The sequence below is a fragment of the Cynocephalus volans genome, chromosome 4, assembly GCF_027409185.1.
Source record: "Cynocephalus volans isolate mCynVol1 chromosome 4, mCynVol1.pri, whole genome shotgun sequence".
NCBI classification, from domain to species: Eukaryota; Metazoa; Chordata; class Mammalia; order Dermoptera; family Cynocephalidae; genus Cynocephalus; species Cynocephalus volans.
The window spans coordinates 17,192,854-17,220,528 of NC_084463.1; the positions used below are offsets into that span (position 1 = coordinate 17,192,854).

The 27,675-nt window shown below is 45.6% G+C and overlaps 1 protein-coding gene across 1 annotated transcript in view; it reads left to right on the forward strand.

Moving 5' to 3' along the window:
* TECTA (tectorin alpha) overlaps positions 1–27,675 on the forward strand; it is a 66,011-nt gene that overhangs the window by 20,463 nt on the left and 17,873 nt on the right. Inside the window, exons 7-12 of the mRNA XM_063093741.1 lie at positions 417–987; positions 2,916–3,508; positions 4,849–5,422; positions 10,145–10,746; positions 18,052–18,613; positions 24,763–24,962. Coding sequence (XP_062949811.1) covers positions 417–987; positions 2,916–3,508; positions 4,849–5,422; positions 10,145–10,746; positions 18,052–18,613; positions 24,763–24,962 — 3,102 coding nt within the window. The remainder of the gene's footprint in view (positions 1–416; positions 988–2,915; positions 3,509–4,848; positions 5,423–10,144; positions 10,747–18,051; positions 18,614–24,762; positions 24,963–27,675) is intronic.

Sequence of the window (27,675 nt, forward strand, 5' to 3'; positions counted from 1 at the left end):
AAAATAGAATTGAAAGAGAATACAGATCTTTGCAAAAACTTTTTGAAGTACTCTCTTATGTGACTTGAGCTTAAAGAATGGATATTTAGAGGTACAGAGAGGAAAAGTGAGGTGACTAGTCTTTCAAGAAAAGACCTGAATCTAGCCTAGAGCTGGCCAAGAAGGGTTGACAGCCACCTGATCCCCAGAAGAGTCTACAGTGGCACTAGAAATGCCTTGGCCACAACCAGCCCATTCTCTAGAATCGTCCCCAGGCCTTTACCTTCATAAGAGGTAAGCCCACTGGAGCCTGGACATTTTGGGTGGCCATTCTTTCTGGAACTCTGAGTTGCTTTGCCTTCCTTTCCTGACCTCTGCTGGAACCCATTGCACAGGGCACCTGCTTACCTGCCTTTTACCATTACTGTTGTTGGCAGGTTAATGACCTAGTGACTTCTTTGCCCGTCACCTTAGACTTGGGGGCAGTGAAAATCTACCAGAGTGGCATGTCTACTGCTGTGGAAACAGATTTTGGGCTCTTAGTGACGTTTGACGGCCAGCACTACGCCTCCATTTCCATCCCAGGCTCCTATATAAACTCCACGTGCGGCCTCTGCGGAAACTACAATAAAAACCCTCTGGATGACTTCCTCCGCCCTGACGGCAGGCCAGCCATGTCTGTCCTGGATCTGGGAGAGAGCTGGCGTGTCTACCACGCCGACTGGAAGTGCGACTCCGGCTGCGTGGACAACTGCACCCAGTGTGATGCTGCCACCGAAGCCCTCTACTTTGGCTCTGACTACTGTGGCTTCCTTAATAAGACCGACGGTCCCCTGTGGGAGTGCGGCACTGTCTTGGACCCCACGGCCTTTGTGCACAGCTGCGTGTACGACCTGTGCAGTGTGCGGGACAATGGCACACTCCTCTGCCAAGCCATCCAGGCCTACGCCCTTGCTTGCCAAGCCCTGGGTGTTCCAATTGGAGACTGGCGAATCCAGACTGGGTGTGGTAAGCTGGCATCCCATCCCGATGAAAGGCCTCTCTTGTGCAGGGGACAGGGTTAGGGCTTCGGGGCTCCTCCCGATGTCCTTGTTAAGACTCGTGGTCCAAGAATGAGGGTAAGGTTGAAATATCACAAATTATAAAGAGCGAACTGTGGAAGGATCCTTGCTTCCCCCCCACCCAATATCATAGCCAGTTAACATGAACCCACTGATGAAAATAAATGGTCTGGAAACACGGAATGTATAGCAGAAAGCATTTGGCCAGAGGAAGGCCCTGTAGCAGGGGATGGCAGCCCCAGAGCTCAGCGAGGAGGTGGGCTTTCCAGAGGCCGAGGTGGCTGCCTTTGTGGCAGTGACATAACTGCAGCTTCTGGCCTCGGTCAGCAATACCAGGCTTTGGGAAAGTAGTTCACCTCCCAAATGGAACCTGCGACAGCTGATTCTTGGCTCTTTCTTCTCCACATTTAGTCCCTTTAGGGTCTGTGTCCTTTGCTCTGGAGCATTTCAGCTGACCTGCTGCTGCTGGCCAGAGAAAGGGCTGCAGACAGGGAGTACAGTCCACAAGTAATGAAGCCCTTTTTTTGAAATGCTAAGAGTGTAATTAAGAAATGTCCCAGCTTTTGGGGAAATCCAGGCTATTTTGAATTATACTTTTGGATTAAGCATTTTGTACCATTTAGCTGTCTTACTATTTTTTCCTTCTATCCCACTTAAATCTCTTTTTCTTTTCCTAGTTCTGTAAAATTTAAAAGCAAACAAAAGAATTTTGTTAAGAAAATTGTAATCCATGCATTTGAGAATGGTATGGAGGTGAAAAGATTTAAAAGTTCCTTTAAGATCCAAAGCCAGAGAGAGATTTCTTCTTATCATTATAGGTTGAATTCATATAAATCATCATGTATCAGATTCAATTCTTAGAGTATTGGTCAAACTACTAAGCGACAGTGTATTTCTTGTTATGTGACTGACCAGCCTCTATGAAGCCCAGAACAGCCATATCGTGATTCGAGTTGAGACTGAATACAGCTCCTGATCCTTGTATAATCCAAGAGCATCCAAATTACCTAACTAAATTTTTACCTATAATGGCTATATATTTTTCTAATGATGGTACTACTTTCCCATCTTCAACATTTCTCTCTTCTCTCTCTCTCATTTTAGTGAAATGAATTATATTTAATTCAGAGAGCTAGTTTACTAGTCCCTTGAGCCCCTGTCTGTTGGATTCAACCAGACTCAAACACTGATATAGACTCAGATGTTCTTAAAATAAGAATTGAAGGTTTCTAAGGCAAGCAGGGCCTTCAGAAGGCATTTACTTCTGATCCGGTCTCCTGGAGGAACAGGCACACAAATTCCTTGCAGATAGGGTGCTTTCTTATTTTTAATATCCCAGGGAATTCATTCCTACAGCCTACCTCCCTGTTAGAAATTTCATGTTTTCAAATTACTTCTCTAATGGTTACATTTTCCATCTCTCCTGAAAACTGGATTTATTTCCTTTTAAGAATGGGCCACGCTCTTTAAAATCAGATCAACTTAGATGTCCGTCAGTTGAAGATCTTAAAACATACTGATGGTTGTAGATCAACAAATAATAAGTCCATATTGAGTAATCAGTCTAGTCTAGTCGGGATAGCAACCTGAGGTTTCATTACAGTCGAGATGATCAAATTCAATGATCAAAGTGAGTAAAAGTTCACAATCCAATCAGGTTGCTCAGTAGTTACTACCAAAGCAGTTGAGCTGGTTTTTACAGATGCCACCTTAAGTCTCCCTTCTGGAATGGGTGGCTGCTTGACCCTTACTTGAGGAGCTCGGTGATCCAGAGGAGACTTCTTTCTCTGGGTCCCCGTGGTTGTCTGATTCTGGCCATCTAGCACTTGGGTCTATTCACGCTGTTACCACGCTCTCTTCCTTTCCCCGCGTCAGTGTCCACGGTGCAGTGCCCGAGCTTCAGCCACTATTCCGTGTGCACCAGCAGCTGCCCCGACACCTGCTCGGACCTGACGGCCTCGCAGAACTGCGCCACGCCATGCACAGAGGGCTGCGAGTGCAACGAGGGCTTTGTCCTCAGCACCAGCCAGTGCGTCCCACTGCACAAGTGCGGCTGCGACTTCGATGGCCACTACTACACCATGGGGGAGTTCTTCTGGGCCACGGCCAACTGCACCGTGCAGTGCCTGTGTGAGGAGGGCGGGGACGTCTACTGCTTCAATAAGACCTGCCACAGCGGGGAGGTGTGTGCCGTGGAGGACGGCTACCAGGGCTGCTTCCCTGAGCGGGAGACCGTGTGCCTGCTCAGCCAGAACCAGGTGCTGCACACGTTCGACGGTGCTGCCTACACCTTCCCCTCCGAGTTCTCCTACACCCTCCTCAAGACCTGCCCCGAGCACCCGGAGTACTTGGAAATCGACATCAACAAGAAGAAACCCGAGGCAGGGCCAGCTTGGCTCCGGGGCCTTCGGATCCTGGTGGCCGACCAGGAGGTCAAGATAGGAGGAGTAGGGGTTTCAGAAGTCAAGGTAAGACTCCCTCTGCCCTGTGAGTCAGGCCAAGGGAAGAAGCTTTTCCTTTTCTTCCAGTTGGCCTTTCTGCTTCTGCCCATGAGTGGATTCTAGGAAGGAGTTGGCTCCCACATGGGAGCATTTTCTTTAGATCAGCAGCACGTAAGACTCTACCAGGTGGAAAAATGGAGTGAAGCTGGAATTTCTCCAATTAGAGAGAGACTAATTGTTCTTAATAGCAAATACCAAGAGAATGCTTACTGTGTGCCAAGCACTATTCTAAGCCCTTCATCAGCACTATCATACTTAATCTTATGAGGTAGATAATATATCTTCCCTTTTCAGATGAGAACACTGAGGCACAGAAAGAGTAAGTAACTTCCCCAGGGACACACAGCCAGGAAGTGGGATTCAAACCCAGGCAGGCTGGCTCCAGAATCTGTGCTCCTAACCCTTGTGCTGTACTAACTCTCCTACCTGTAGATGGGAATCCGTGTGGCGTAATGTAAGGGGTGCCTGCCGTGGTGCCTCCCACCCCTCTGACCTGGTCTATCATTAGGCATCCAGGCCCATAGATCATTAGTTCTAGAAGGAATCTTGGGAATCATCTAGTGCAACTCCTCATTTCCACATGAAGATCCCAAAGGGCTAAGCGAGGGCCCCACAGCTAATTGTGGCAGACCTGAGATTCAGAGAGGGAAATCTCCCTTCTCCTAAACATGCATTTTGTGATGTCACATGAAGTCTAGTTTACAAAACAGAAGTCAACACGGCACTGTGCATGGAGATCATAAAATTACACACCCACGAATGGAAAAGGCTGTATCTTCATTCCCATAGACATGTTGGCAGAAATTAATTTATTAAAAGAATAGTAAGAGAGAAAATAAGTGGATGGACAGCTAGATTATAAGATATTCACTATATGCCCCCAAAGGGCTGGGACACAGGAAAAGTAAGATTTGAAGGGAAAAGAAAGAGCCAGAAAGGTGGGGAGGAAGGGGAGCTGTCTGCAAAAAGGTACCAAACTGGAGATGTCAGGCAGCAGGAGGAAGCCACATAGTTAAGACCATTTTTGCTCACATTTCAATTTTGTTTGTTTTGAGCTAGCTTAGGGTCTAGAACACACACAAATAAAGAGTAAATGGGTCAAATCACAGGAATCCCAAAAGAAAGAGACAAAGAAACCCATGAAAAACCAGCTGGTGTCTGTCTATGTGGTTTCCGTAGACCATCTGCTTCTAGCCATTTCTCAAAGAGTTAGTCATGGGGCAGAGTCATGTCTTTATTCCATAGCTTGGGAAATGGTGGGTAATCTGTGAGACTCTGGAATTGATGACAGTGATTTGGTTTTTCAGTTGAATGGTCAGGAAGTGGAATTACCTTTTTTCCATCCTTCGGGGAAGCTGGAGATTTATCGAAACAAAAATGGTACTATGGTGGAGTCCAAGGGTGTGCTGACCGTCCAGTACTTAGACGTAGGGCTCTTGTACATCCGGCTGTCCACCACTTACTTCAATTGCACCGGGGGCTTGTGTGGCTTCTTCAATGCAAACGTCAGCGATGAGTTCTGCCTCCCCAACGGCAAGTGCACGGACAACCTGGCAGTGTTCCTGGAGAGCTGGACAACTTTCGAGGAGATCTGCAATGGGGAGTGTGGGGACCTGCTGAAGGCCTGCAACAATGACTCAGAGCTGCTCAAATTTTATCGGAGCCGCTCCAGGTGTGGCATCATCAATGACCCTTCCAACAGCTCCTTTCTGGAGTGCCATGGGGTGGTCAATGTCACTGCCTACTATCGGACCTGCCTTTTCCGCCTGTGCCAGAGTGGGGGCAATGAGTCGGAACTCTGTGACTCTGTGGCCCGGTATGCAAGTGCTTGCAAGAATGCTGATGTGGAGGTGGGTCCCTGGAGGACCTATGACTTCTGCCGTAAGTTCGGGCTGCATTATGGGGAGGCTTCATCGGCGGGTGGGGGGGGGGAAATGGATGCCACACTGGACCTTCATACTCAGAACTTCTCTTCCAGGTGGGATGGAGCTCAAGGACGATTTAATTACTGTGTCCTCCAGAAGGCCCATCACCTCAAACCAGACTGTTTCTCACACTTATATTTATATCTAATTGCACAATACCTCTTCAATGGTATTCTTCATTTTGTAGAACAATTAGCCATCCTATTGACTTGCAGTTTTATCTAACAGAGGGTACGGGTGCCATGTCAAAGGACTAGACATCTTTGTGATGGCTCTGTAGGTGACTTCTCCCTTGGCAAAGAAGGGCCCCATTCATAGGAGGTGATCAGTCAGGGTGCCTTTCAGGGTGTAGAGATTGATACAGCTCCCCAGGGCAAACTTGACACCAGCTACGAAGACAGTCCCACGTTGCTGGTTTTTCATTTTGTGCCCAGAGTATCTGACCCCTCTCAGCAGGGCAGTGGCAGTACTTGTAGTCACTGGAATAATTGCTGGGAAGACCTGACATATAACACCCTTGGTTATCGGGGAGGCCACAGGGAGGAGTAACGTGGAAGGGTAGAAGGAGTGGCTGAGAGGGCAGGACCCACACCTGGAGCAAGAACTGCCTCACCTGGACTTCAGCACCCATCCCTCTCCTGCCACAAAGATCAGCCCTAAACCACAACCAACGCTGCCATTAAGATTCCATCCTCCGTGTCCATTTTTCTTCCATTACCTTTCTTCCCCAATTTTTAAAACATTTTTTATTTTGAAATAATTTCAAAGTCACATGAAAGTTGCAAGAACAGCTGTATAACCATTACCCACATGAACATATTGTTAGCACCTTATCCCATTTGTTTTCTCATTCTCTCTCTCTCTCTCCATTTGAGACTGAGTCACATAAAGTACGTCCCTTTATCCCTGATAACTTCAGTGTGTGTTTTCTTAGAATAAGGACACTCACTTACATAACCACAGCATAGTTACTGACCTTAGGAAATTTAACCCTGATAGAATAATTTAACATCCATGTTCCAGTTTTGTCAATTGACTCAGCAGCGTCCTCTATGGCTTTTTTCGGTCTCAGTACAGATCTAGCCTAGGACCACATGCTGCACTCTGTTGTCATGTCTCTTTAGCATCTTTTAATCTGGAACAATTCTTCAACTTTCTTTGTCTTTCATGACACTGGCCTTTGTAAAGATACAGCCTCCCCCTTTTAAAATAGGACGGCCCTCCGTTGGGTCTGAGGTTGCCTCACAGTGAGCTCCAGCTGTACATCCCCACTTACCTCCTGCACGGGACATGTGGTTTGCTTGCAGCATCACAGCACACGTGGCACCATGCTCTGTCCAGCCTTCCTCACTGGTGATGTGCACGCTGATCCCCTGGTCAAGCTGTTGTCGAACGTCCCAACTGTGTAGTCGCTGTATTTTCCTTTGCAACTAATCTGCAGTGTGTGGGGAGATGCTTTAAGACTGTGCAAACTCCTGTGCTTCCTCAAAACCTCCCTCCTTGATTTAGTGCCCACTGTTGATCTTTGCTGTATCAATCTTTAGCATGATGATTCCAAACTGTCAGTGCCCAGCTCCAGCACTCTCTCTGCTTTTACCAGTCAGCAGTTGTCATCCTACTGTGAGCAAGATCTCTCCCTTCTCTCTGTCTGTCTATTGATCCATCTACCTACCTATCCATCTATCTGTTTATCTTCTCATCAATATGGACATTGATTCCAATTTTTTTGATGGTTCATATTTCATATTACATTTATTAACTATGTTTGGTGTTAAAATTGTTCCAGATGAGGCCTGGAGGTGCCCCTTCAAGCTGGCTCCTGTGTCCTTTTGGCTTGCCTCTGTCATTTTTTGGAGCACTTTCTTATTTTCTGGCATAATGAGATGCTCCACACTTATCTCTTAACCTTCCTGCCCCAGACTGGAACCCGCCATTACTCCAAGAAGCCCTGATTCCTTTTGGTGGGATATGTTATCAGAAACCAAGATCTGGATAAGGTGTACCCATTGCTTTCTGGGTGTCTTTGCCATGCTTTTAGGACCTTTCAGCAAAGCTAAGAATTAACACACATACACACTCAGAAACTCACACATGCACCTCCCCACACATATGCACACATGCACACATACACATACTTGGTCTCTGATTTCTAAGCTTGGGAAGTCTGAAGAACACATGGAGGATTGGTGGCTGTCATCTCAGAAGAGGGTGGCTTGTTCCACCCTGGGAGGGACTAATAGCAGATGGTATAAATCCCAAAGCAAGAATTCTGGGAGCATGCTCTTTTCATAAAGTCACCTACAGTTTGAGAACCTCCATGGTTTCCATTGAAACCATACATTGAAACCATTCCAGTACATCTAATGGGACCTTATAATTCTTTCCCAAAGCCTTCTTTATAATCCATGTGCCACCATCCTCTCTTGTCCCATCTCCATCTTATCTACCACAACTTCTGTCCCTGCTCCCACACCCAGCATTCTAGTTGTATTTCATTCACAGTATGGGATGACCAAGTCTCCCCCATACCAAATCTGTTTTTGCCAGGTCATGTCAGTGCCATCTTTTTAGACTAATAATTCCTCCTGGCAGAGTGCATTTCTGGATTGCTTTTGTACTGCATAGAGCACAGTTTTCTAGCATTGTGCATGCCAAGTTATCGCAGCTTGATGGTGATGTTCCTTCTTTTCCTGAGTGTAATGGCTGCTGAGAAGATCTTCTTATCCTGCCTCATGAGAGCCAGCAGAGAAGGAGGAAGCTCTTGCAAATGCCTTTTTTAGAGAAGGATGTGGGCAGCATGGCTTCCTTGGGTGGAGGGCCAGGGCTCACACTTGAGACATCCCCAAGATACCCCCTTTAGACCTTGTGCACGTGGGTCTGGTGAGAAGGACTGGAGCATGCACACTTGGTTCATCAAATCTCCGGGTGCTAAGGGGTTAACCTCGTTGGGATCTCGCAGAGTGGGGACTGGATTGGGCAACAGCTGCATATCAGGAACACAATCTTCTTTGTACCTGTAGAGAGACAACCACTGCTTCTGTGTCCAGATATTTTTAACCAGCCCTCCTGTTGGCAGAGCCAGGCTGTCCAATTAAGTAATTTCATGGGCTGGGGAGAAGTTTTATTACTCCACGTCTGTATGTTCCAGACTTCTAGACAATTTCAGACAACACAATAAGTCATAAAGCAAGAGCCATTTAAATAAGTCATGTTATTTGCTATCACTGTAAAGCTGCAGTCGGTGTTATAACATTCATAATTTAGAGACAAATGTGGAAATCCCCCTATACAGACATATATAATCAGTGCTGAACTAGCCTTCAACTCCAAAGCCGTACAGTATTGTAGTCAATGGGAGTAGAGATAGTCCTTTAGCCCAGAGGAAGAAAAAATTGGCTTTCAGTGTACGGTGCAGAACTATTGAGTTGGCACTTGTGAGCAGAGCTATTATTGCCATGCCATTTATTTCTCTGTAGTGTCCTTCATGTCCTTGGATTGTAAAATAGTATTAAAGTGTGATGGTATGTGTAAACGCCAAAGAAAGTTTTAAAGGCAAGATCTTATTTCCCCAGGAGATGGAGGGGACCTTCAACAGATCTTTAGTTTACACGGACTGGTGGGTAGATTTCGTCTGTGCTCCTGGATTTTGTCCTTGCCTCTGTCAAGTTGTGACCAACCAAAGTAATAGAAATGGTTCTGAACTCCACAGTGAGCAGTGCATGGTGTTATTACTTCATGTACTGTGCTCGATGGTTCAGAGACTTGACATACCAAGGAAGACTACTGGGAGGAAATGCAAATTTGAAATGAAACTTGAAGGATGGGTCAGACTTGGCTCTGTCTGCATGGGGCTGACCAGGCAGGGGAAGGAGTGAGAGCAAAGGCAGTGGGGCTGATCGTGTGCAGGGGTGGGGAGGAGGTAAAGGAGGCAGAGGGCACCAGGAGCAGAGAAATGAAAGACAAAGAGACAACCGTGGAACCTAACTGTGGAGTAAAAGTACCTACGTAAAGCCTCCCTGCAATGGAAGGAAAGGCAAAGGGAGAAGGGCATACTATTTATTGAGACTCTGCTGTGGACTCAGTATATCACATTATCATCCTCAGAACAACCCTGCAAGGGAAGTGTGGTCCTTATTTAATAAAAGAAGAAACTGAAGCTCAGAGACATTAGATGATCTGCCGGAGTTAAGTCAGCAGAATTCCCAGGTCTCTATGGCCCCGAAGCACTTGTTCTTTCCAGCACACTTCGCTTCCTCTCCAGTTAGGTTAAGTTAAATCATTGAAGTTCAGTTTCCTCACCTGTGAGAGAGGAAAGATAAGGCTTACTTTACTTCGCAGGTTGTGAGATAAGGTACAGAAAAGTGCCTAGGACAGTGCCTGGCATGTAGCAGGTGCTCAATACCGGCTGTAGACTTGCAATCTTCTGCACAGAAAGCTAAGTGTGCTAGCAGAGCATGGGCATGGCGGTTCACTGGGCCTTTGATCACCCCAAATGAGGATGACGGTGGTGCCAATCACACAACATTCATTGAGCTCACTGTGCTGTACAAATAAGAGCACACGTGTGTGCACGCGCACATGCACACACATGCAGCACACATGTACCCACGCACACATATACACCCTGTCTCTGGCCTCTGTCCCTTTCTCAAGCTTGTCTTCTCCTTGATGCCCTCAGCTCTGGAATGCCCTGAGAACAGCCATTTTGAGGAGTGCATGACATGCACAGAGACCTGTGAGACCCTGGCCCTGGGTCCCATCTGTGTTGACAGCTGCTCTGAGGGATGCCAGTGTGACGAGGGCTATGCCCTACAGGGCAGTCAGTGTGTTCCCCGGAGCGAGTGTGGCTGCAACTTCGAGGGGCACCAACTCACCACCAATGAGACTTTCTGGGTGGACCTGGACTGCCAGATCTTCTGCTACTGCAATGGCACAGACAACAGCATCCACTGTGAGACCATCCCCTGCAAGGATGATGAATACTGCATGGAGGAGGGTGGCCTGTACTACTGCCAGGCCCGCACTGATGCCTCCTGCATCGTCTCGGGCTACGGCCACTACCTCACCTTTGATGGCTACCCCTTTGACTTCCAGACCAGCTGCCCGTTCATCCTGTGCACCACAGGAAGCAGGCCGAGCTCAGACTCTTTCCCCAAGTTCATCGTCACAGCCAGGAATGAGGACCGGGACCCGTCCCTGGCCTTGTGGGTCAAACAGGTGGACATGACTGTGTTTGGCTACAGCATTGTGATTCACCGGGCCTACAAGCACACTGTGCTGGTGAGTAGCCACAGGCTGACCTCAGGAAGGAAGTCATGGGGGCGTGAGGACAGGTGTCCTGGGTCAGCAAGCTAGGCTGCAGCTGAATCAGGCTGGTCCAGAATCCAAAGAACATCATAGTATGTTAGAGCACAGAGAGGCCCTGGAGAGTTTCTGTCACTTTATCTTACATATAAGGAAACCAAGGCTCAGAGAGATCAAACTAAGAGCAGAGCCAGCTCTAGAAATGGTACCTTCCATATTGTAGCAGGGAATGTTGAGACAGCACAGACCTAGATTTGAATCCTGACTTGGCGACTGCTGTGTGTCCTTGGGCAGTCACTTAACATTCTAGCTGGATCACACCATCTGTAAAATAGAAAGCATGCCTAGCACCAACTAAGCTTCTCTGTGTGGTACTATTGTCCCAACCCCACCCCTTCCCTTTTCTGAGATGAGAATGACTTTTACCTGCTCTGACCTCCTTCTGCCTCTCCCAGTCTCCCTGTTGGCTCCCACAGGATCCACGAGTTCAAGTCTTGACGCATGCATTTGGAGCATGCGGGGGCTCTCCTGCAAGTTCTTGACTCACCTGGGCTTCATATCCTTCCTCTACCCTTCCCACCCTTTTCATACAAAGAGCACTCCCTTGACCATGAAGACAAGAGCAGTAGGGGGTGAACACTTCTGCTATCCCTTATCTGGCCTGACAACATCAGCCAGCAGCAGGCCTGGCCATTCCTTTTCCAATGACTTGCTCTGGGCCTGACTGGAAACGCTAACAAGCAAGCCAACAGCCTCTGAGCATTTTGGAGAAGCTTATTTTCACTGGTCTGTGCCGTAATTTATCTCTAAGGGGGCTCTTTTCTAATTGTATACATCCACTTTAAAATTCTGAGCTGTTACTAAAGAGTGCCCTGGGCCACTGTACTGATTTCATTCCTTCCTTGGTTTTTCCTTAACTTCCTTCTCTGACAAAGAGAGGTTCCCAAGCTTCTTGAACCATCGTCCCTTCCATGCTTATTGGAAAATCCTCCTTAGCATCTGAGGCAGCAGTGTCACTAGGCCCATTCTTCTTCCCTGTCTTGGACATTATGAACCTAAACCTTGATTGTTTTCCTCTATGCTTCTTGTAACAGTTTGTTCCAGTATCTATCACTCATGAGTCTTACTGTATTTCTTTCATGATCTTCATGTCTAATTCACTTAATACTGATCGTGGGCTTCCTGAGGACAGGGGCCATACCTAATTCATCTTTATATTGAATGAATGTACTGTGCCCCAAACATAGTGACACTCAAAACATTTGTCAAATGAATGAATGAGATGACAGGATAACCCTGGTCTTGCAAGGTTCCTGTGACCTTCATTTTGCCATTGGTCACTTCTTTGGCAATCTAAGAGATTAAATTGCCACTGAGACAAGTTATGAATGCATCAGATGCTTTGCTTTTAGTCGCACAAGATTTGCAGCAGATATTTGGATAGTTGAAGCTGCCCATTACATTAACCTCCTTCTGCTCCATTTTCATTATGTGTTAAAACAAATACGTCCGTCATTTTGTCCACACGGCTTGCATCATGCTCATACTTGTCCTTTTCTCCTTTCTCCTCACCTGATATATTTGCACCCTTAGATGTATAAATGCTACAGTTACTCATCTCCTTGACATTCAGCACTCTTCCATCTTTCCACTTAACAGGGTCTTTTTTTCTTTTCTTTTAAAATATAATCTGTTCATATGTCCTGTCCCATCTGGTTTATTGTGAATCGTATTTTCTGCCTTGTGTTTCACGCTCTCAGCATTTAGGTCTGTACATCTCTGAGTCTACACATGTTGTTTTCTGTTCTTCTCAGTTATTTTCACATATAGATGGTCGGAGCTTCATGAACACGTATTCTTTTTTCATGCTATTTCTTCTCTCTCCTTCATGTAACTGATTCCCCACATTCTCTGGGTGTTTCCTTCCCTTTTCCTCCACTTTAGGGGTAAGCCCCTAATGGGTCAGCTCAGCCTCCAGATGTGTAGTCTGCCCCAATCTCATGAGATGCACTCAGTGCTGAAGGCAAGAGCCAGGAGCACTGCTCAGCTGATTTCTCCCTCACGTAGAGAGATGGAGAGAGAAAGCGTGTATAGTTTCTTAAGGTAACAAAATACCACACACCGGGTGGCTTAAAACAGCAGAAACTTATTCTCTCACAGTTCTGAAGACAGGAAGTCTGGAAACAAGGTGTCAGCAGGACCATTCTCCCTATTAGGTTTCAGGGAAGAACCTGTCCCATGCCCGTCCTGGCTTCTGGTGCTTGTAGGCAATCCTGGGTGCTCCTTGACTTGTGGCAGCATCACTCCAGTCTCTGCCTCCATCTTTACATGGCCTTTTTCCCTCTGTGTCTCCTGCTTCTCTGTGTCCAAATCTCCCTCTCCTTTTAAGGACACCGGTCATCCAATTTAGGGCCTACCTAATCCAGTCTGACCTCACTTTAATGTGATTACATCTGCAAAGACCCTATTTCCAAATAAGGTTACATTCATAGGTACCAGCAGCTAAGACTTCACCATATCTTTTTAGGTGATACTATTCAACCCACAACAGGGGGTAATTAGAGAGTAATGAGCATCAAGGAAGAATGGATTAAAGGGGTTGGGGGACCCCTTGCTAGGGCCCTTCTTTATAAGTCACCCAGATGTCTTAAGTGCCCAAGCTGGGAAGAGAGTATATAGCTTTCAAATCCTTGAAAAGAAGACCGAGTTCAGAATGCACTGAAGGTCTTTTCTTTTGGGGCCTGGGGGACAGATATAGCAATTACTTTGCATTATTAATATGCATTACAGGATCTCTTTCTCAATGATTTGCATTTGTTTTCCCCATGTTGTTATTATTAGTCACCATCTCTCCCTGAGCCTAAAGAATAATGGCCTTCAGAATGACAGTGTGAAATGAAGTGCTGGGCAAAACACAACCCAGAGCTCCAGGTCACCGCTGATGCTCTCAGAAATAGAGGGTGGCATGGAAGTGATTCTGTGGGACACAGGGTCCCTCTATGACTCTGACCTTTCCCTGTGTTAAATAGCACTGCAGGATGTGGGGAAATCCACTAAGCCAAGAAAAGCTGGAAATAACGTGCTATCTATAGACCAGACAGGGTAATGGGAGCAAGCGGCAGAAGGTGAGCCACTCCTGGGGCACTGCAGCAGCCCAGTCTCTGCCATCCACAGCCAAAGCTCAATGGAGACAGCCTCTCTCCTGCCCCTGCCCCCAGGCTTCAGCACAGCAAAGGTCCTTCATGGTCCAGGCCAGTGCAGAGGTTGTCAGGGCCCTCACAGCCTGTGTCTTTACCACTTATTGCCAATCCAGTGGCCATCAGAGAAGAGTGAGATTTTGAGCATCACTCTGGCTCAGGTTAGTTCCATGAGCTTGTACGATGCCTATTCAGTGCCAAGCCCTGAGGGCAGAAAAAAGAATCAAACGTGGCATTGGTCCTAAGAGAGCTCCAAGTCTAGAAGGAGAGACAGACATACTAACAGTTAATGTCAATGTCATGTGAAGCGCTGCAAAAATGTTGCTCACAGAGGGCCATGCAAGTGCAGAGGAGGAGCAGCCTAAGCCATCTGGGGGGCTTCAGGGAGGGCTTCCTGGAAGAGATGACCCAGAGCTAAGCCCTGGAGTATGTCTGCCAGGCCGAGAATGAGGTAAGGGCATCCAGGAGAAAAGAAAACAGCATCAGTGAAGAGCGGGGGGTGAAGGGAGACCTCAGAACAGCTGAAGAAGTGGGTCAGGACCAATTGTTTAAAGGAAAACTCTCTACTGAAATGTTAACATGTGCTCTTATTTCCAGTACTCAAGTATTTGGAATACACTTCACCACGCTCAGTCCCATGCCTGCTTCTAGTTCTGCTCTGCCCTTTCTCCATCCGTCAAGCTCTGTTGCCATACCAACCTCTTCCTTTCCCTCTGACCCCTCTCCCCAAGCTCCCTCTTTTCCTCCATTTCCCACTCACACAGAGAGGTTCAGAGCAGTGGGGCCAGGATGGAGGTGGCACTCGCTGGGCTTCAGAGGCAGAGAGAAGCCGAGCCTGTCTGAGTTGGTGGGTTCCTTTCTCAGGGTTCTCCTGGGCATTGACAGAATTTGCACACCTTTTAGCTTTGATCCAATTGCACTGCCTCTCCAAGGCACTGCCTTCTGCATGATACCAGGTAGCCAAGAACAGAGAATGCAGGGGTACTTTGGCAGGCGGGCAAGCTGGCACACACCAGCCTCTGTGTGCACGGCTTTTAATTTATTAGTCGTGAGCCTTCAGGGTGGGCAAGAGTCTCCACGGCCTCCACTTCCCTCAGTGACCTGCCAAATCTGTGTTCTGTGTTTGCACAGAACCGCATCATCCTGTCTCTGGGCCTCCTGGTTGAGAAAGTCAGGCTGGCCCTGCCTGATGTCCCTCCTCTCCACCCTCCACGCACCCTGTCCTGTAAATGACCGCCACTGCTTCCTCCTCAGCCACTACCTCCCAGCTGCAGAGAAGGAGGCATCTCTGCTCCTCCCCACAGCCACTCTCCACCCATTCTCACCTCTGTTTTGCCTGCCCAGGGATCTTGCCCATCTGTCCTCTCCTCTCCTCCTGTGTCTTCAACTTGTCCTTTCCTACGACCCATAAACAACCTTTCCTTTCTCCTCAACTCATAAATATGCTCACTCTAAAACAAACCTTGGTCTGCAATTCCCCACTAGCTTCTGTGCAATTTCTCCTTCCCTCTAGCCACACCCCTGAGAATATCATCTCTGCTTGTATATCTCCCATTTGCTATTATATTTGCTATGTGGTGCTTCTGCAATTTCACTTCTGGCCTCATCATGCTATTTAAATTCTCTTATTAAGGTCACCGATGATTTTTTTTTTTTACTTTGCAAAATGAATGGGTATTTTTCAGGCTTTATCTCCCGGGCCTCCTGGCCGTGAGTGATGGTTCATCCACGGCCCTCTGCAACCCAGGCCCTCCCCACCTCTCCACCTTCATCTTGCACCACTCCCAAGGCCACCTTTTATGCTCCAGCAGCACTAAATTACGCAATTCTTCATATTTATCAGGATTTCTTTCTCTCGTCTGGGTTTTGCTTGGGCTGTCTCTGAGTTTGGAATTCCCTTTTCTTCAGTCTCATTCCTCCTTGACTGGCCTCCCTCTGCTCATCCTTGGGACTGGGTGTGGGCATTGTCTTCTGCAAATATCCCTGGTTCTGTTCCCAGGCTGAGTCAGGTGCCTGTGCATCTATTGATCTCTATTGTTGTTTTTATCGGATGATATTATTATCTGTTTATGTACTTGTCTCTGCCACGTGGCTGTTAGCTAGACAGAAGGCCCTAAGCTTTATCCCAGCATGTAGCACAGTGCCTTGCACACAGTAGTGCCACATTAATGTCTATGGGTGAATGAATTAATTCTACCTAGATGAATATTTATAGAAGAGAATAGTTGATTTGAGTTTTGAAGGGCGGGCATTGCCCTGTGAAGAGGGGGATGGGGGAAGGGCACCCCTGCTGTCCTAGGTCAGGTTACCTAAAAGCAAGGACTGAGGTGGGGATTCTTGGGAAAGTGAAGGAAGCTCCAGGGGAAGAGAGATTGTCAGGGACGTGGTCTCAGCTGGAGACCAGCTTTAGTCTGGCCTGCTGGGAGCTCTGGCACATGACCTACACCACAGAGTTGGTCCCCAGTGTCAGTCAATGGCCAAGGGCTATCCTTGGGTGGGTGAGGGGGTGGAAGTGGAGCATCGTGACCTTCTGAGCAGAGTGGCTCCCATTGGGCCAAGAACAGCTGTGCATTATCATTAGCCCATAGTCACAGTGACTAGGGATGGGGGCCCTGGGTGGGACATGGGAAGCACCCATTATACTTACAGCATAGGAAATGGCAGAGTGGAATGACACACTTGGTCCATCTGGGGAATTGCAAACTGCTGGGTATTGCTGGAGTGCCAGAAGCAAGTGGGTTGGGTCTGAAAGGCAGGGCCAGCTCCTGGAGAGCCCACTGTGTTGTGCTGAGCAGGTCAGACACTTTACTTAGCCCTGGAGAGGGTTTAAGTATTGGATTATAAGCTTTTAGTTGCATTTTTAAAACACTGGGGTGACAGTAGTGAGTGAATGGAGGAGAGGGGCAATCCTGGAGCCAGGGAGACAAGTCAGGAGATTATTCAATAGTCAAGGTGAAATGGAGTGGGGAGGAGCTTCAGCCAGGAGAGAGCATGAGGAGGTCGGGCGGAGGGGTTTGGGGTCAGAGAGCAATCTTAACACACCCGCTCGTCCCACCAGGAAGGCCAGCTCTCTTCTTGCCCTGGCTGCAGTGACTGAGTGGCAGCCTCTGTTTTTCATCATGCGCTGTCCAGGCTGTAGGACACGGCACATCTGAATCAGAATAGTCCAAGGGCAGTGCAGTCCTGGAGTTTAATGTTAAGGGATTTCCCTGTTGTCTGAATTTAAAAATACGTGGGAGGAAACACGTGTCAAGTTCCCCCTCCATATGAGGCATTGTGCTGGGCACGGGGAGTTGTGAGGGGAAAGTGGACATAAAGATCAGTGAAATGCAGTTCCTGCACTCAAGTTGATCATAATCTTGTAGGTGAGATAGAGGTGTATACAAACAGCCATGTAATCAGGCAGATTGTGATGTGTGCTTCAATAGCAATATGCCCAGGCTTGCTTTTGGCCAAAGGTCGAGAAGAATACAAGAGAAGTATAAATCTCATGCTCTGGTTGCCCAGACAAGGGCATGATTAATTCTGACCACAGGCTTGCAAAATCTTGCTTTACAGAAGAGGCGACATCAGAGCAGGGTCTGGAGGATGAGAGGAACGTTGATAGGTGAAGAATAGCATCCAGGCAGAGGGAACAGCAAAGTGACATCATCCTCTAAAAAAAAAAAAAATGCCCAAGGAATCAATAAATTGGGGCTTGCTTAAAATAAATCCACAGTAGAGCTAGAAATAGAAACTCAGGAGTTCTAGATTTCGGTATTTTAGTCTAACTTTAATTGAATTCTTATTACCCTCTCATTACCTTGGAGAAAACAATTTGAACTCCTGGGGGAAATAATGCTATGTAAACAGAAGGCCCTGAAATAAATAGGTATATTAGTGTACAGAGGATAGTCATTTAAGTCTATACAAATCCTAATAATAATCATTGACTGAAATAAACAACACTACCTGCAAAGACTGCCTTCAACCCACTCAAACTCCCCTCTGGGACTTGTCTTTCTAGAGACTAATCATCAAGAGGAGAGTTGGGAAATTTCTGGGCCAACTCTATTTCTCCACCTCAACTCTCCTCCTCTTACAGGTCAACAATGAACGGCTATATCTGCCCCTGAAGTTGGGACAAGGGAAGATAAATATCTTTTCGTTTGGCTTCCACGTGGTGGTGGAAACTGATTTTGGCCTGAAGGTTGTGTATGACTGGAAGACCTTCCTGTCCATCACCGTCCCTCGGAGCATGCAGAACAGCACCCATGGCCTGTGCGGCCGCTACAATGGCAACCCCGATGATGACCTGGAGATGCCCATGGGTCTGCTGGCATCGAGTATTAATGAGTTTGGGCAGAGCTGGGTGAAGAGGGACACCTTCTGCCAGGTGGGCTGTGGGGACCGCTGCCCGTCCTGTGCCAAGGTTGAAGGTTTCTCCAAGGTGCAGCAGCTGTGCAGCCTGATCCCCAACCAGAACGCCGTTTTCTCCAAGTGTCACAGCAAGGTCAATCCCAACTTCTTCTACAAGAACTGCCTGTTTGACTCTTGCATTGATGCGGGTGCAGTGCAGACCGCCTGCAGCTGGCTGCAGAACTATGCCAGCACCTGCCAGACCCAGGGGATTGCAGTGACGGGCTGGAGGAATTACACATCCTGCTGTGAGTCCTTCTTATTTTCTTCTCCTCGTAGCTCCTCCTTGTTCTTGATTGGTGTGTGTGGGGGGGCAGTTCTCCAACTACACAGAAGTCAAAGCAAACGGGGTGAAGCAATTTAAGGATATGTACTTTGGAAGTCAGTTTCTTATCTGAAACAGGAGCCTCCCTTTCCTTATCTGTAAAATGAGGTTAATACCACTTATTTCTTGAGTTACACTGAGGGTGAAATAAGATCATATCTATAAAGCACAGAGCATCTATAAAGCATACATGGCATTTGGACTCAGCAAATACATAGTAAAAGGCTAACGAGATACCAGTAGGGGAAGAGTGGGTGAGTGAGGGTGCGAGTTCTAGAATCTCATGGGCCATCACTGTGTTGATAATTTACATGCTTTCTCTGAGTGTGTTAGTCTGTTTGATTCATATATGTCATGTTTCAGCATTTGTGCTTATGAAACACAGCAGAATATCAGGAACATTAGAGAAAGAATTAGAGCCCCTGGATTCTAGGTTTGACTCTGTCCTTTAGGGTCTGAGTAACCATGCAGTAATTCCCTTTTCTTCCCTGGTTCTCAGTTTCCCTCTCTGTAGAGCAGTAATAACGCTGCTTGTATTTATGCTTCAGGAACGTCAGGAGGATCAAATTAGGTGATCGAAAGCTCAGCACACCCTGTGCATGCTAATTGCTATTGTTATAATAATGGCTTGCTCTGAGCCAAGCACAGTGCTAAACACTGTATCAACATTATCTCATGTATTCTTCTCAATAACCCAATTAGTCAGGGAGAAACTGAGATTCAGAGGAGTTAAGTAACTTGCCTAAGGTCATATAATAATAAGGTCATATAATAAGGTCAGTAGCAAAATCAGGACTTGACCTTCTAACCCAAAGCCTGTGCTCTCAGCCCATACACTATGGTTGGTGGACTATGCTGGAATAATTCCCCTGCATTTAGCACATAAGAATAAGAAAAGGTTGGGAGAAAAAAAACTACTGGTCTTTGGCTAACCTGCCTTGGTCTATTTTCCCATTTCAATCTCATGAACTATTGCAAGTTTCTTTAGAAGATCTGACTGTATAAAAAGGCCACAAATTGATGCTGAGAGCACAGAGCTCTGCATAAATGATACAGCAGGGGTCCAGGGAGTAGACTCCCATTTTCATCCTGGAACAGGGAGATTTGGATGAAAAACCAGGAACAGTATTGTAGTTTAATGTTCACACAGTCAGTTTACATTTCACATAATTGGATTCATGTAGATTGTGGAGGAAAGGTGGGAGGAAGGGGGGGTGGGCAGAGAAAAGGTGCCAATACCATTTCATCCAGGTACCTGAGCAAAGCATGGGGGGCAGATGTGCCAGTAGGGTTGATTGTCCAGATAAATTGACCTCTGGTGGCATCAATAAAATAAATACGCCTATTAAAAAGTCTGGGTCTGGATAAATCCCCAGAGCTACTCTGGATTCATTGGGGTCAGCACAATAGGACCAGAGAGTGTGCCTTCCTCCAAATCAGAAAACCAGTCCTTGACCCAGAGGCCTAAACATGGGCAAGCAGGATGGGGAAGCAGTTTTGGAAGAGGTGACTAGGCCTGTTACCTCTTGAGACCTAATACAGAGTTTCCTCTTTACCCGTAGCCATGCCATGGTGGCTGTGCTGCTCTCCAGGGTGCTGGAATGGGGGGTGGGCGTAGTGTATGCCCAAAACCATTGCTTCTAGCTGCAGTGAACAGGGGGCTCTCTGTACCAAGGGCTAGTGGCAAGAAATCTCACCTCAGTTGATGGCTCTCAATTTTTGTCACCCATGGGAAGGAAAAGGGATCAAGTTAGCAAGCCTGCATAACCTTACCTCCAGTGAGGAAGGTCACCCACCCTTACAGAGCTTGGCCAGGGATAAAGGATATGAAGAGGAACCCCTTCATCTCCCCTCTTCCAAGTTCTGTCCAGACACTAGATGTCTCCTTCATATACTGGCTGAACTAGTCATGGGGAGGTCTATCTGTGACACTCACAGCACAGTCTGTCCTGCCTCAACCTCAGCTTTGGGTCCCATCCCTGTCTTAGGCTAGCTGCCCACCAGCACATGCTAGGCTGACACATCGGGACCAGCAAGTAACTTGGAATCATTCCCATCACAAGGAGTTTTAAACCTCTCCTACCTTGGCATTGCAGGACAGGGGCAAAGATCCAAATGATAGAGACCCAAGGAGATTGTGGTAATCATGGCAAAAAGACAAGCTAAAATGAGAGAAAATATATATACCTTTAAATACAGTATGTGGGTGGGAACAGGGGAGAGGGCATAGTTGGAGGCAGCTTCGTTTTTCATTTTGAATTTCAGAAGCAGAGAAAAGCCACGGGAGACTGAGTCTTAACTCAGACATTCAGCCCTAGAGATCAGAGAACATAGAAAACCCAATTGAATATGGTTGTTTGTAGTCGTATTTGATGTGACTTTAACCTCTGGGAAGTGAAGGCAGGACTCACACACACATCCAACCTCCCATTCTACTGAAAATTAGTCCAACTCAACACTCACATGTTGAGATATGAGAAATGGTGCTTTCAGGAGAAAAGGGGTTAAATCAGAATTGTCTGTTGAACTTATGCTTTATTGGTAACAAGGCAGAATGCTGCTGTTTTCAATGATATTGGCTGTTCCTATCAATGGAATAATTTGCTACTCAATTACCTTATTTGTAAAACACATTGGAAAATCTCTTCACCCAAGTTGAACAAATAGGCTTAGAGGGAGAAGGGGAGGTGAATTGTCTTAATTACCAGCCCCTCTTTAAAATTCATTCAGCTGAGTCTATCATTCTGTTAGTCCCTTAATGGGGGGACTTAGAGTACCAGGTGGTGAGTGTATAGTAAGGGAAGAAAATAATAAATAAAAGACAGTTCTCTTGTTAAAAGAAGTGAACAGAACTGAGGTTGTCAGGGGGGAGGGGGAGTGGGAGGGGGGAAGGGGAGGACTTGGTAAAGGGCCACAAAAATCACTTATACTGTATAATGTTAAAAAAACAATCGATCAATCATCAGTCAATAAAGAGACAGCTCCTCAGCTCTCACTATGTACCAGGCACTATTCTGAGAGCGATAGGTGTGCTCACTCATTTATACCTGGCAGCAACCTTGTAAAGTAGGTACTATTAAACACTAAAGAAAAATTAGTATATGGTAAGTCTGGCATTTCAAATCACTGGAAAAAATGTATTTATTATTCAGTAAATAGTAAAGAGAAAAAGGGTGAACTAGCTGGGAAAAAGCTAAATCCCTCCTTCATTCCTCACTCCAAAATAAAATCCAGGCAGAACAAATATTAAGCATAAAAAATCAAATTATAAAAGTCCTAGAAGAAAACACAGAAGTTTTTTGATAATCTTGCAGTAGAGAGGGACTTTCTAAGCAAAATTCCAAAGCTATAAGGGAAAACTTGATAAATTTGATCACATTAAAATTTTACATCTCTGTGCTTTGCTTATTTCACTCAACGTAAGTTTCCCTAAGCTCATCCATGTTGTTGCAAATGGGAGAATTTCATTCTTTTTTATGGCAGAGTAGTATTCCATGGTGTATATATACCACAGTTTCCTTATCCAATCATCCATCGATGGACATTTAGGTTGGTTCCATATCTTGGTTATTGTGAACAGAGCTGCGATGAACATGGGAGTGCAGGTATCACTTCGACATGATGATTTCCATTCTTTGGGTATATACCCAGAAGTGGGATTGCTGGATCATATGGTAGATCTATCTGTAGTTGTGTGAGAAACGTCCATACTGTTTTCCATAGTGGTTGTACTAATTTACAGTCCCACCAACAGTGTAGGAGCATTCCCTTCTCTCTGGGAAAGATATGGGAGCTAAAAGATAAAGAAAGAAGGAAAGAAAGACCACAGTGGTGCGTTGGACTTGCAGAGGGAGAGAACATACCTAGGGATACAAAGTGGAGTGGGGAAAGGGGGATGGGAAGGGAAGTCGGGGATAATAGAGGGGATAATTGAATGGGGGACACAGGGTATAACCACAATTTTTGGTAATGGACATGCTGCCAGTATAGATCTGGTCATCACATCTTAGGCAGGAGTGGTGACGATTTCCTCTGTATTCCATTAATGTTCATAACCAATAAAAACAAAACAAAACATAAAAAAAATGTTTACATCTCTATATGGCAAAGACATAATCAAAAACAAAAAACGTACAAAAATTTTTAAAAACCCAGAAGCAAAGTCAAAAGACAAATGAATATCTTGTAATGCATATGTCACACAACATCTTTTTTTTTATTTATAAAGAGCTTTTATAATTTAATCATACAAAATTTCAACATCACAAAACGTGCAAATGACATGAAAAGGCAGCTCACAGAAAAAGACATACAAATGGATTATAAACCAATAAAAAGATGATCAACCTTGCAAAGAAATGCAAACTAAATAAGGAGATAGCAGACTTAGAATTTTTACCTTCATATTTCCAAGGATCAGAATGTTTGGTGATGATCAATTAGCAAGCATGTGGGAAAACAAACCTCTTTATATAGCCCTGGTAGGAGGATAGGTTGACCCAGCCTCTTTAGAGGGCAACTTAGTGGCATCCATAAACTTTGACCCAGTAATTTCACTTCCAGAAATATATTCTACAGATTCACTCACTCATAAGGGCAAAGATATATGCACAGGGATGTTCACTACAGAGGCATCATAAACACATAAAACGTACACAACATGCAGCAGTACAGAAACAATAATTAAATATTGTCATGAAAAAGCAATGAGCTGGAAAGTATGTATATTATGCTCCCGTTTATATATATAAAAAAAAGTGGGTATGGGATACATACATGCTTGTGTGTGCACACACACGAGTGCTTATACAGCATAGAAGATTTTTGGAAGAATCAACTATAGGAGAGTACTTCAAAAAGTTCATTAAAAGATTTGTATTATCTTTGAATTCCATTTTTCCACAAACTTTTTGAAGTACACCCTCCTGTGTACTGGCTACAAAAATCCATACATGTGTTAAAATTCATAGAACAGTGTATTCCAAAAGTACATTTTGCTACTAGATAATTTTAAAAATAAAATAAACTCCCAAATACATACTGTGTATGAATAGAGTAGAAGTTCCCATTTAATCTTAGCTGTGCTTTTAGTATACATTGATTGAGATAATAGCTTCTATAAAACTTTGAAGTAAGCCTGTCTCTAATACTAATTGAATGCTTATGGAACTAATACTTATTGGTTAACACTTATAGGCTAATACCTATTGAACACTTATGTACCAAGCACTGTCCTACGCACACAAACTCACTTAATCCCTTACAACCAGTGGTGAGGTATGTGCTGTTGGTATCTGTACTTTATAGGTAAGGAAGCTGAGGCCCAGAGAGCCTAAGTAACTTGCTCTGGGTCTCTCACAGCTGGCTCCAGAGCTCTTTACCAGGACCCTAACTGCCTTCCATAGAGGCATCTGGAAACATTTGGGAAATGTTAGTCCATCACTGACATGAGAAGGTTTGCACATGCACGTACACACACACACACACACACACACACACACACACACACACATTTGCCTTCTCAGAGAGCGTGAGGCTTCTGGGTCTACTGTTCATGAAGTACTGGTTTAAAAAAGGTTCTGTAGAAGTTTGGAGGTGAAGATGAGCTGGCGTTGGTATCAGAGGGGGAGTTATCCGGACAAGATGAGACTCCAACAAGGATTTGAAGAACGGGAAATTTAGATAGGACGAAGAAGGGCGTGAATAAGGGAGGTCAATATGACTGAGGATCTAAAGGCAGGAATGAGTACGGGTGGCCCCGGATGTCATCAAGTGACATGTCTAACATTAGTGGAGATTCATGTTGGGGCATGGGTCAAAGGTAGCATGTAATAGAGGATCTGGAAGACCAAGGCTATGGGGAGGACCGAGAGTATGTGAGGAGGCTCCAGCCACCCCATCTGCCCAGTGGCTCATCGCTGAAGCGGTCATGAGCCAGACAGAGGCTCTGCAGAAGCAGAGGGCGGCACTGGGGAAGGTCGCAAACCTCCCCACGCCCACCCTGCACCTGCCCGCGCGGGTGCACCCAGCGCCCAGGACCGTGCATGTCTTGACCCGTCTCTCCTGTTCCAGCTGTCACCTGCCCCGCCAACAGCCATTACGAGAGCTGCGTGAGTGTCTGCCAGCCCCGCTGCGCTGCCATCCGCCTGAAGAGTGACTGCAACCACTACTGCGTGGAGGGCTGCCAGTGTGACACCGGCTACGTCCTCGACGGCAGGAGCTGCATCCTGCCGCACAGCTGCGGCTGTTACTCTGACGGCAAGTACTACGAGGTAGGTGGCAGCCGGGTCACAGAGGACCGGGCTTCCCACCTCATTAGGAAGAGTGTGGCCTTTAGTGGCAGGGAGGTGGGACGGGGTCACAGAGGTTCAGTGCGGGTTCGGATGACGCTCGCTGAGTATCAGAGCTGGCAAAGCATCTGGGACTTGCCCCTCCCTCCCACGATGGCAGAGTCCCCTGCACTCTGTCCCCTGTCCTCACTGACATGTGCGTATCAATCCACCCCACCCTTTCTCTGCAACCGAGGCCCTTCTGACTTCCTCTCCTGTAAATCTTAGTTGAAAGCTTCTGACGTGACAATTGTTTGGAAATATGGTGGCTGTGAATCTGACATTGGTAGCTGTCTTAGCTAAGGATATTTTTAACTGGAAAATATGGAGCTTGAGGCTGAGAGGAGCGGCCTTTCCCCTCTGGCTGTTGAAGCTCCACGATGTAGCTAAGGCTCCTATCTCCGCAGGTGCCATTCGCCACTCTCACATTGTTCCCAGAGAGTTGTTCAGTCTGGACTGCTTATTGCTGTCCCCAACATACCACCTGTGCTTCTCTCTCCCTGGGGGCTTAAACATAGAACTAATGAAGATACTCTTTCTGGATGTTTCCCAGAAAAACATATTAGCTCACTAAATCATTTTACTTTTTGGACTTTGTAATCAATCTTTCTTTATGTGCTGTAACACTAAGCTAGAAAAGAACTTGCCTAGAGCAGGTATTTTAGTTCCTAGTTCTGCCTCAGGCCCATTCTCTGTTTCAATGACATCAGAACCTTAGATTGGTAAATAGGCAGTTGACTGCAAATATCAAAGTATCTGCTATTTGCAAATCCCTGTGCTGGTGGTATTGTGGGGGACGGGAGAGCATGTTCCCTGCCTTAAGGAACTTAAAAATCTATTCAGGAGAGAGAAAAAGTATACTTTAAATAACAAGAGAAAAATTACAAAATAACATATCAACAAGTGAAAAATAATACCCCACAGAACTAATCGATTTTAAACGAAGAAGAATAGTAGCATTTAAAAGAAATCTAATTGAAATGTTTGCATTGGAAATCAACTTGGGAAAAAATAAATAATGTCTCCTTTTAGTAAAGATGCATTGACTTGTTCAAAAACAACTAAGTTGCCTTTACTTTGGGAATAAATAAAAGAAAAGGAAATTGGAAGTTAACTTCAATTTCATTTTCAGTGCAAAATTTATTTAAATGCTATCTTAGAAAGATGGGAAGGAACTAGAGTAAAATACATAGAACTAACCAAAGTCCAGGAAAACATATAACCAGGTTCAAAATTTAAAAACCTCTAAACTCTGCTCCCCAGCCTGGAGACTTACCAAAATGTATCCATTTATCAATGCTGTCATGCACCCCTCAACGGGCATTCTGAGTATCAATGTGGCATAATGGAAAGAGACCTGGGTTTGATCCTAGCTGTACCACTGCTGGAGGTGTGACACTGAGCAAACTGTCATTTCCCTGAGCTTCTATTTCCCTGTGAATGAAACGTGGCTAATAATATCAACTTGGTAGAGTTGTTGTATAAATAATCTATGCTAGGTGCCTGCCTGGCCTAGTTCTTGGCACCTAGTTGCTCAATAATTGGTAGCTGCTATTGTTAGTATTGTTGTTATTCTCTTGAGAAACATTTTGTAAATAAAAAATCTAGGCATGTTAATGAAATGATGCATATAAAAGCCCTTGGAACTCTCAGGAAAGACATGGTACAGCTCTTGGCAGCTATTAGCACTACAAACATAGTTTATAGTACTGATGAATCTGTTATCTGATGAATCGGTTTTTCTTCAGAAAGTCAGTGGGTTTTGACAACAGCTTATATCTGGGAAGTAGCAAACTCACAGAACAAATAATCTATGCCTACTTGTCATAATTCAAACAAGCTTGGGGGCTTGTTTATACAACAGATTTCTTTAGAAATAAAGAGAGAACACATCTAGCTGTTAGCATATAAGGTAATCACCCAGCTGTCTGTCATTTCTAGTTAAGGTAAAGAAAGCAGCATTGGACCAGCCACTTTACTGTGATGCTAGTTTCATGATCAAGTTCTCCTGTGGATGAGTTATTTAGCCTTGATCATATCCACATACTTCAGATTATTTTTCTCTTTCCACCAATGTAATGTCTGACTTATTATCAGAGAGAGGCCAGCCCATCCACTCAATTATTCTGTAATTCCCATAAGAGAAATGAAGTCAATTTGTGAGTCTGATGGCACCCAGAATAAGTTATAGGTCTGGAAGGAGGGAAGACTTGGTTCCAGGAACTACTTCATTTTGAGGATGAAAGAAGCAGCAATGGCATCTTAAAGTGCACTGGATTGAGGAAACTTTTCCTGGAAGATCTCACCTTCTATCTATTTATCTTTGAATCTGAGTCACATCTATACTTGATATCCAGGGTTTTGATAAGTCTGTAGTTAAAGCAGAAAACAGTGGGAAGCATAGGGCTTTTTTTGTGCCATTAAAACACCTTTTCTGGATAGCACTGTTTTGGTAAGTTGATAATGCATTAAGTGTCCACATCTCTATGACATAGTCTACTTGTCAGGAACACATCCCACTTGGACAATCATGACCAATTTCCAACAGTTCCTGGATAGAGTAAATGCAAGATCAAGAATTCAAACTCCACCAAGTAGAGTTGTGTCTATAGATTGTTGTCCGTTCGGGGAAGAGTAGAAAACAACAGTTGCCTCC